This window comes from Hippocampus zosterae, chromosome 15, assembly GCF_025434085.1.
Source record: "Hippocampus zosterae strain Florida chromosome 15, ASM2543408v3, whole genome shotgun sequence".
NCBI classification, from domain to species: domain Eukaryota; kingdom Metazoa; phylum Chordata; class Actinopteri; order Syngnathiformes; family Syngnathidae; genus Hippocampus; species Hippocampus zosterae.
This window is the reverse complement of record NC_067465.1, coordinates 5,284,341-5,295,362: the sequence shown is the minus strand read 5'-3', so window position 1 is coordinate 5,295,362 and position 11,022 is coordinate 5,284,341. Positions and strand designations below refer to the sequence as shown.

Below are 11,022 nucleotides of genomic sequence, written 5' to 3'. Positions count from 1 at the left end.
ATTTCCGGTCTGCCTCAATAGAATAATAATAATAACAAAAGATTCATTCAGCTATTATAAACAGGAAACATGAGATAATTTCACATGTACTTTTAAATAGTTATTTATTGCATTATATAATTGGTAAATGAATTCTAATGTAACAAGAGAACGAAGGTTTCCCTCCCCGAAGGCCTCGTGACCTCCTCGAATTACTCGACACGAGCAGGGACTCTACTGACCTCTAGTGGAGACGAGCGGCCGTGACGGATCCGGTGCAGGACAACGTTTAAACGTTATCCTTTTGTGGCCAACGGGTGGCGCCAGAGTAACGCCCTTCTTTCACGTTCAACGTGGTGAAAGCGTTTTTATTATTTAATCATCTGTTCTTCTTTTAGAACGCTCATTAAAACGTCATGGGATCAGACGTGATAGTAGTAGTAGTAGTTGTTGTTGTGGTAATAGTAATAGTGGCATAAAAATAATAATGATAATACTGTATCCATTACTCGGGGTCAGTATGTCAGCAACACAAGTGCAATAATTGATGAGTCCCCCACAAGTTGTAAGTTTTGATCACGTTGCTGGAAAACGGCACAATGCAGTACTCAGCTCTCCCTTGTGCAGTATTTCCTACTGAATAACGCATGATCGTTCCAGTCAGTGATGCATGTGTTTTGCAAAGGAAGCATTTGAGAGAGTGTGTGGATGGGTTGGGCCTGGTGCATGGGGGCGCAATCACACCCACTCAGCGCCACAGACCAGTCAGAGCTGATGCGAACAGCTGAGAGCAGAGCAGGTTAAGTCCTCCTTCCTGCCGCCCGCTCCGACCAGTACTCACATGGAACCACACGTGACAGCAGACACCAACAGCACAAAACTGGGCTGGCATTCTAAGAACACACAAGCTCTCAGTGCTCAAATGACACACACAAACACATTTGTCTGTAATTATGGACTCGTATGGAACCAGCGAAGAGCGCAGTACATCTTTGATCAGTGACACATTCCTTCGGCGAACACTCCTGCTGAGTCCACAACGCGTGACACGGGAAACTTTTTTTTTTTGCATTTGTCAGAAAGGTCACCACAGTTGCTCACTGTTTGTCTACCTGACAATGTGAAACGGGGGATGTCGAATGCAGCCGCAGCTGCTTTTCTGTAACACACGCAGCAACAGATAAGACCCCTTGTCTGGTAAACTGTGTAACTGACCTACTTTCCTCCCTCGGCTGCAGCTTGACTGGCTTTCAATCGGAGTGATGGATGATGCCTTCGAAGGAAACAAATAGTCAATGTTCTCCTTTTACACAAGTCCCAGTGATACTTCCTGTAAGTAAACAAAGTAAACAATGTGAATGATTCACAATTTTGAGACAACGCTACATACGGTATATAAGAAACGTCATCAGGAATTAATTACACTTCTGAAATTCGATAGAATTCACAGGGTCTCAAACTCGCCTGAGGGCCATTTGTGGACACAGGATGATATTTTGCGGGCCCCTACTTATTGTTAGTGTGTTGTCCACTTTTTTTTGCCATGTCATTGGCCAGAACGTTTTGTGTGTGTGTGTGTGTGTGTGTGTGTGTGTGCGTGTCATGATTCGGTTTGGGACCAATAGGTGGCACTGTAGGGCTTCCCCTGTAGCTGCACACCTGTTGGTCATTAGGTAATTAGTGCTCCCAGCCCGACCACTCATTGTCGGGTCATTGTTTGCTCTTGGCTACTGTCATGTTTGTTTGCTGCTGTCAGGTTTGTTTCGGTCATGTTTTGGTCACGGTTCCGTTTTATCTTCAGTTGTGATTTTTGTTTGCTACTTTGGACTATGTTTGTTTTGGAATTTAGTTTTCTCTGTTTTAATACAATTCGTCAAGTTCACCCTGGATGTTTTTTTTTTTTGGTTTCCTGTTCGGAGGAAACCAAACCACACACAATTTAACATGATTTGAAAACATTTTGTTTGGGAAGCCAAAAGTAACATTTCGAGGTGCTAAAATATATCCCTGCGATTAGAAACCCATGAAGAACTATGGGAGGATTTCACATTGTCAAATCTTTGTCAGACTTCATCAGAATGTCAACGTACGGTATGTGGGCCATCCGTGGCGTTGTTCTGACTGAGCCCGAAATGAGGCCACAAGAGCAACCTGAGTGGCCACCACAATGTAGGGCAACTATAAGTTACATAACGCGAGAAACTGACAGCACATCGATACAAGACGAGCAGGTTTGGGGCTAAACTCAGCCAAGCTCGCCAGATGCAGACTGTATCTTGATGACAAAATTGAGGAAAACAGACGGATTTTCCAGGAGGGAAACTTGCTGCAACGTTGCCTTTGTGTTCATTTGACCCTTGAACGGCAGTCAATCTGGAACAAAATGAATAGAAATCCAATTGGGAATCTAGGTCTACTTTTGTCTAAAGAAGCACCTCAACTCACTTCAGCATCTACGGTTCATTGGCAACAAGATGCCACAAAATGGCAACAAAGCACTACTTTTGCTTTAATGATGCACCTCAACTCATTTCAACATATATCTCAATATGGCGCCACAGCACAAAAAGCAGCAAATAGGTACATTTTTCTGTTCATATCGCAGAACTTTTTTTTTGGGGGGGGGGGTAAATGAATGGGTGAGTCGAACACTTACTGTACTTCTGCAAAGACAAATATGTGTGACTTAGTTGCTCTTTGAGTGAAAGCGTCCCCCCTCCAGCCAAATTGGGTCAGCACATCCTTCTCTCAGCCAGAGCACTTGACCCAGCAGGTGTCAGCGCTGTTTTTGAGTTTGAATCAACAAATCAAGTACCGTGTCAACATGGAGTCAAAGCTCAAGCTCAAGGGTATTTTGTCTTTCTGTTCATCTGTCTTTCCATCTGTTAATCTGCCACGCACTCTGAGCAATGAGCTTCATTTTCCTCCCAGCCAGGGACAGCGAGCAGCCTGTGATTATCTTTAAAGCAGGCACTGGAATGTTAATCCCTCCTAGATTTGACCGTCTAATCAGTCATATACGAAAAAACACTGGAATTCAGACAAAGCATGCAGACATTTAACGGATTGGACTAAAAATGACTCTCGTATCTGGTTGATAAGAAATAGATAGCTCAGAACCACAAAAGATTATTAGCATAATCTAAAATGTGTTGTGTCTTTTAAAACAAATGAAGTCTGCTGGTGGAGGTGTTACTTTATCGCTGGAGAGAAGCACCAAAGAGCTTTTCCACATTTAAGAAAACTTACAAATTACACATAGTACATGCAATACAGGCTGCAAGTTGTTCATTTGCAAATTTACCTCCAACACACAAATGTAGAAGGGGAATGTATGCATGAATTATACTACAGAAGCATGGTGATTTAGTGGTTAGCAAGTCTGTCCTAACATGTATGTAGTAGTATAGAGGTATTTTATAATATAATATACACATACAGTATACAGCCTAGTTGTAGCTGATATAGCAGTCTGAACACCTTTTTAACAATAATAATAGGCATTAATACTAATACTAATACTAATACTAATACTAATACTAATACTAATAATACTAATACTAATACTAATACTAATACTACTACTACTACTACTACTACTACTACTACTACTAGTAATAATAATAATAATAATTAATAATAATAATAATAATGGGCATTATGTAATAATTATTATTATTATATGTATAAATTCGCTTTTAGGTACCAATAGCTGCAAGAAATTATTTTTTAAAGTGATCCATAACCACCAGCTGGAGTTTTAAAGTTTATTTTCTCCCGTTACGTCACTACTCTGGCAGAATGTGACTGGAATCGAAGAGGAACGATCCTAATCACGAGTTTGACTCGTGCAGCAAGATGAATACCACTGCACGACGCTTGGTGTCGTTTGTCACGATTTAGTACACAATTTTGATACACTTGCGGTAAGTCGTTGTATTTTATGACTTGATCTATTTAGCTCATATTTACAACTGCTGTGATAGCGTTTTATTTGGTCATATCGTCCGTCGTTGTATTTTAATCATGCGACGTGTGTTACGCGTTAGGTTAACAAACGCGGGGTTTATCTCTTGTTGTCTTGTGTATACTCTTTGATTGGTGCCAGCAGTCCCGAGGCGTTTACGCTGTCTGCCAATGCCTGCTACAATAGTGAAACATTAGCTTCACACAAACACTGACGAGAGGCGCAGCTGGCTGCAAGAGACCGTCAACTCTGCCACAAATCCACACTTATTTCCCCGTCATTATGCTGCCTCTGAAGTCGTGGTGAGTACATTGTTCAACACACACACACACACGCACACGCACGCGCACGCACACACACACACACACACAAACACGATTGTGAGTTCCCTATGTTGGTATATTGTTGTGTGTATAAAACTGCTTGTAGTTTTGACTTTGTCATTACGCTTTTAAAATATGACGTCACTATTATTCCACTGTAGGATTTTGGGTCATTGCTCAACTGTTGCCCTACAGTTTTTGCACCGGCGACCTTATTTTCAAAGGCACAAATTCTGAGAGGAGTTGATCTTTGAGTGTGCAGTAAAGAAAGCCAGAACAGTGTTGTCATTGTAACTGACGTGTCTGCAAGAGGTGAAGGGGTCAGCCGCATGACGGTTATTACAGGGTATCAGGAAAAAACCCCTCCAGTCAAAACTCACAATGTTCCAGTAAGTATCACATAAGATGATGGACCAATGGCCGTTTCACAGACACTTTCATTAACATCAATACAAGTGTGTGTGTCCCCTCCGGCTTGGCTTGTGCTTGGGCCTTTAAATAATAGATGGGCTCTCAGTGGAGAGCACAGTATGTTTCTGATGTAAGATACTGTACTAAATACAGTAAACATAAATGGATGGAATGGGGCAGTGAGTCATTAGAAATGCAGTCGTTTACCGTGGCATCTAGATGCTGTCTGAAGGGGGCCTCTCGTTTTATTACATATTTTGGTGATTGAGCCAGACACACACACACACTGAATGGCTCTGTTAATTGAGGATGGTGGGGAAAAGCAGCCTCTCAGTTCAGATCAACCAAGAGGGGTGCTGTTGTTTACTTGCTGTATTTTATGGTTGGAGGAAGTTTCATCTTCCTGAATCTTGTATATGTTTTATACCACATTGACGATAAAAGCAGGAATTGTAATGATTAACTGACTTGCTGATCAGCAGCGGGTGACTCAGCTCATGTTTTGAAGGTCATCACAGACTGTAAATGTTTCTTCCCTATCACTGTCCATTTCTAATGGCAATGACATTTTAATGCGGACATTTTGCCGTGAAACTATTTGTGGACGTTTGAAATTCTTTGACCACTTCAAATCAGTCGCATGCTTCCTTTCCTGGCATACACCCAAGACATCACGCATGCCTTTCATTCTTTCCAAATGTTAACATATCCTACTCACTGCTTGTGTACAGTAACAGCTTTCTTCAAATTAAAAGCGCTGGGATTCCGTTATGCTCAACTTTCACCAAGTAGCTTTGAAAAAGCCCCGATATACTTGTAACTTCATTCATCAACGTTTGGATAAGTCTTCCTTATTCACGTCCCCAAAATAGCAGCTTCTTATAAACCCCACTTCGGTTTCGTCTTTGCTTACTGGATTCACCACAAACATGAGGAATCAGTGGAATGTTAATTAGCCTGGTGGAAGTTAGGAAAAAGAGATGTTAATTTTCTTTGACATCAAACTGACTGAAATCAACTGCTCAGCTGTTTAGCGGGCATAATTTCAGTTCAAATTTGAACACCTTTTCAACGTTAATTTGAAGGATGAGTGCTATCGATATGCAATTAGCTTAAACAAACCAGTTGCTTCAAACCGGCTTGGCCAGTGCCGACGCTGCTCTCTTTCATTTAAACAACGCCTTGTACTTGAACTTTATGAAAATGAGGTAAAGTATACACGGTATATTGTGGAGAACGCTTGCTCCCAAATTAGATGATTAGAATTCGGTTTTAATGGCCCTTTCTTCACCTTCCTAAAATAATAACCGATTAACTAATAACTCATACAGATTATTTTAATGATTACTCATTCCATTTTATGGATTGAATTAAATGATGTGTTTAACTAAGGATGTAGCCAATTTTAGTAGAGGCATCCTGAGATAGGGCGGCCCGGTAGTCCAGTGGTTAGCACGTCGGCTTCACAGTGCAGAGGTACCGGGTTCGATTCCAGCTCCGGCCTCCCTGTGTGGAGTTTGCATGTTCTCCCCGGGCCTGCGTGGGTTTTCTCCGGGTGCTCCGGTTTCCTCCCACATTCCAAAAACATGCATGGCAGGCTGATTGAACACTCTAAATTGTCCCTAGGTGTGAGTGTGAGTGCGGATGGTTGTTCGTTTCTGTGTGCCCTGCGATTGGCTGGCAACCGATTCAGGGTGTCCCACGCCTACTGCCCGAAGACAGCTGGGATAGGCTCCAGCACCCCCCGCGACCCTAGTGAGGATCAAGCGGCTCGGAAGATGCATCCTGAGATGTTTTTTCTGTTTCTGTCAAACTTGACTAAGGCCATTATTTTAAGAACAGTACAATATCTAAAATGGAATGGCAAACTGTTAGTTAAAGTGAAAGGTAAGGGTTGTATTTTGTATTTAGCCGTTTTTCATTTGTGTGCTAGTGAGCTTCCTGTTCTTCCTTGCACAACGCCCCCCCCCCCCCACACACACACAAATTGGAATTATGAACTGCTGCGTGGTCATTTTTTGCTTCATGTTGTGAGCCCAAATTTATACAGCTTAGCTTCAGATACAAGACTACTTGAGTGAAGTGAAATTAAAGAAGAGCAACAGCCGCTAATGCACTTGAAGCCATTTCTTGTTTGGGGCAAAGAGTCAACACACGAAATGAAAACACTGACAAGGAGCATGGGTGTCAACCTCGCCTCCTCGAGGTCCGCTGCCTGTGCCCTGCAATTGGCTGGTGATCAGTCCAGGGAACCTCAAGCACTATATAAATAAAAAATGTATTATATTGGATTGGATTCATGGCAATTCAATTCGCTTCAATGGAGAATTTGTTCTTGTTTATGACTAGAGTGCGTGTTTTAATCGTCTGTTTGTTGTTGTTTTTATTTTTTCCTGCAGAATGTATAACCACCCTCGCCAAAACAATGGCAGGTGTCCTGAAGCGGAAATTTGCAGCGGTTGAGGAAAGCCCCAGCTACTCGGGCTCTTCCTCCTCTCCACCATCCTCTTCACCCACATCTTCAGAGTGCGAGTCCGACGGGGAGAGCAGCTCCTCCGAGACGCAGGATTTTACGCCCTACAGCCCCTCCGCGCCCACCAGCTTACCCGGTGAGTAGCCGAGCCGATGAGCCGTCTCGAGCCCCTTCCTTATCGGACCACGTCCCATTGATGGTTTGCAGGAGCGTCTTTTATCGGACCGCAGCAGCCCTATTATGACTTACTGATATGAAAACGCTGACCTCGGGGCTGTTTTTTGACAATGCGGGGAGAAATGTTTCCCTCAACTGCCTGTCCTCTCTGTGGCAGACGATGATTCGTTTGAGCAGTAGGATGCTGTGGACTTTACCGAATGATTAACTGACTTTTGTGTCCGTCAGTGAAAACGATGCCGTGCAAAACAGTTTCATTCCTGATTTGAAGTTGCACAACAGAGTCACGCTGCAAGCAGAGGCTGAGTGCAGAGCACGCTTTTTAGACACGCGGACACACGGCCTGAGATTAGCTTAGTCAGCTGGCTTCGCCTGTTTACTGACTGGTGGGAGAAGAATTCATCCTCAGTTATGTGTGAAGGTCAGAAGACCTCTTTGAAACCAAACTGTTAAATGAGGCAGTCAACGGGAGCATGACCTCACCGATTTCCATTCCAAAGATTTCCATTAGTTCTCTTTTATTTTATAATTATAATAATAATACATTTTATTATTATTATTTACATACATTAATACATTAATTACAAATAATAATAATAATACATTTTATTATTATTATTTACATACATTAATACATTATTATTATTATTATTATTATTATTATTATTATTATTATTATTATTATTATTATTATTATTATTATTATTATCCTTGCTTTTCTCTCCATTCCTCTCTCAGTCGGGTCCATTGTGAAGAAGCCGAGGCTGGTCAAGAGGCAGTGTCGTGTGCGCTTCGACCAAGTCGCTGTTTTCAGTTTCCCTCGCTGTCAGGGCTTCACCAGCGTGCCCAGTCACGGCGGTGCCACCTTGGGCATGATGCGGCAGCACAGCAGCCTCCACAAGTACACGGTAGCAGAGCACGCATCGGAGCAAAGGCGCCGGCGTCAGCAAAGGCACCTGCTCAGATTAGGAGAGGAGAGATTTGATGCATCCAAACAAAATGTGAGTTCATCTAAATTAGCCGCGATTGAGCTCAACTTGTACCCTGTAGTTCAGCTTACTTTGTCTTCTTTGCTTATAGCAGATCGCCAATGAGGCTGTCGGCCAGGATGAAGCGGGTCCACTCGCAAGAGACCCCCAAGTTTCCGCTGATGACGGTGACGTCCACATCGGCGAGGTGGAGCTTTACGAAAAAGGCTACGTGCAGCCATATTCGTCCAGGCAGCGACAGGCTCTCCTCCTGGCATCTGGGGTGAAGCGCATCGACAAGGAGGAGAAGAAGCAGCTTCATTCTTTGCGTTTGTCCAGGGAAGCGTGCGGATGTGACTGCCGAGGCTTTTGTGAGCCCGAGACTTGCGCCTGCAGCTTGGCGGGCATCAAGTGTCAGGTAAAGACCCACTGACATTTTTCCGCTTTCTTTGGTGAAGCAATATTTGAGGAAGGAACAATCTTCACTCAAAAAAAAAGTGATTAGGGTACTGCAATGAATGCGGGCAAGGATTGCAGCAGTCGGCACTGCATTTTTAGCTCGTCATTGAACAGAACAAACGCACAAATACAAAATGAAAACCCTCGGCCGTACTCCAGATGACTCCAGTCCCTGAGACAAACGGGCCAACTCGACTGCAGCTCCCCGGCACCACACGCTAGGCCACGCCCCTTAAAGGCACACATCCAACTTACAAATGGCACAATTCCTACAGTAATATCATTTTATGAAAAATTTTTTTTTTCATTCTCTGTACAGTGCTAGTTTGTCTTTACTAAAACACAAACCGAAAAAAGTGTTGCTGTTTTTTTTGTTGTTTGTTTGTTTTGTTTTTTTTATGATGAGGCTGGAACAAATTAATGGCAGAGTCCACCAGAGACAACATTGAGTCCATTTTGGGTTCATCACTCTTGATCTCTTTCACCATCAGGTGGACCGCTTCAGCTTTCCATGTGGCTGCACTAAGGACGGCTGCGGAAACATCGAGGGATACGTGGAGTTTGACTCCAAACGTGTGCGGACACATTACATCCACACCGTCATGCGACTCGATTTAGAGCGGCGACTGCGAGCTGAAACTACAAGCCTCGCAGACCAGCTGATACTTTCAGAAGAGCTTGTGGAGCCTCCGGATCTGAGTGAGACTCATCCTGTGAACAATGAACCATTCAAGACATACCCTTTTGGTTTTTCCTTGGAAGAAGATGATCTTGCACTCAGCATTGCCACCGGTCCGACGTTTAATTTCCTTCCGGCGCGAACAGTGGTGGAAGAGAACAGCTGCAGTAGTGACATGACCGAGTCCTCCAGCTCTTCTACAGATTGCAATGGTGGGCAACTTCCTGCCAATTATGGAGGTGCGCCTTGCAGCCTCAGCATCTGTGATTCTGAAAATAAGAACTACTCGATGTGTCACCAACTGAGACTTATGGCAGCACCGCTGACCCTGAGCAGCAGCAGCAGCAGCAGCAGTTCTTGTGAGTCAAACGGGACAACTGACAGAATGGGAGCACTTTCGGCCAAGTCCTTCGCAGACAATCAAAGCTCAGTCGCAGCGACAGATTATCTCGATGAAAATGCAAACCAAGCACGAAACCCCATTGACAATGAGGATTCCCTTGAAGACTATCCAAACACTCCCTCCCCTACTGTGGACTTTTCTTCCAGCAGGTACATGGACCTGAGTCTCTCTTCGGAGTCTGACCTGGAGTTCTTTGACAGCGACTATCCCTCTGGGCCATTTCGCAGCTCGTTCAAAGAGCACAGACACGCAGACAGCTTTCATCACCCCCAGCTGATGAGCTCTGTTTATTTGCCACAGTGTGAATCAAGCACCTCCCTCCTGGAGTCTCTGATTGGCCTGACTGAGCCGAGCCCAGAGCAGGTTTATGATCACCAACTTTGAATTGAAATGATTGTGTTGGAGAGCAATTGATAGAGTTGTTATGATTTCAACAATGGTAAAATTTCCATTTTCTTTTTATCTATTACTGTAATCTTTCAGTGAAGTTCATACACTTGTATTTCTAATACTTTTTTTTTTAAGTTTGACTTACTTACTTTCCATTTACAGGTATACTATGGCCAGAAAATACATGATTCCCATTCTGGAAATTAGGCCATATGTTTATGAACCACTTGGAGCATGAGCATCTGTCTTAAAATATAAACAAATTATTATAAATATTTTGGTAACTGGCCACATCACCACTTTATATATGAAGCTATGGAAAAAAAACGTTGTGTCGATTAGGTTAGTCAATGTCATGCCCGGAAATGAATTGCTCTTTACATGCCTTCCAATATATTTATGTACTGTCATAATAAATGGAACTGTTTATTTATTAAATCACTGATCTCAAGGGTGCTCAATTTTTTGCCAACAAGAATTAGTCCAGAGACCTTGAGAGACATTATCCATCCATTATTTCGCAATACCGATTATCATCAGGGTTGCAGCTGAGGTGGAGCCTATTTAAGCCACCAGACTGAGGGTACAGGCAAGGTCAACAAACCTTGGACCGAGCGCGACTGTGTAGGAAATTCAGAATACTGTAGTCCTATTCTGCCTTGGATAATGTCTTCACCAAAGATGGATTTTATTTAGTTTGGTCAAGCATGACAAGAGGGCAAACCATTAGAGACCCAATTAAAACAAGTATAAGAAGACCAGGTGGAAAGATGGGGAACAGTGCTCCAAATAT

General features: G+C 43.1%; 1 protein-coding gene across 2 annotated transcripts; it reads left to right on the top strand.

Annotated features, from left to right (window-relative positions):
• Window positions 1–4,062: 4,062 nt before the first annotated feature.
• Window positions 4,063–10,680, top strand: LOC127616904 (cysteine/serine-rich nuclear protein 1-like). 2 transcript variants are annotated; one of them, XM_052088721.1, is made up of 5 exons: window positions 4,063–4,248; window positions 7,080–7,289; window positions 8,069–8,331; window positions 8,411–8,716; window positions 9,249–10,680. In XM_052088721.1, the coding sequence occupies exons 2-5, from the start codon at window positions 7,106–7,108 to the stop codon at window positions 10,221–10,223; spliced, it is 1,728 nt and encodes a 575-aa protein (XP_051944681.1). In that variant the 5' UTR covers window positions 4,063–4,248; window positions 7,080–7,105; the 3' UTR covers window positions 10,224–10,680. The 2 variants fall into 2 exon arrangements, with proteins under 2 accessions (XP_051944681.1, XP_051944682.1); XM_052088722.1 differs by having other exon boundaries at window positions 4,064–4,248; window positions 8,414–8,716.
• Window positions 10,681–11,022: the final 342 nt, after the last annotated feature.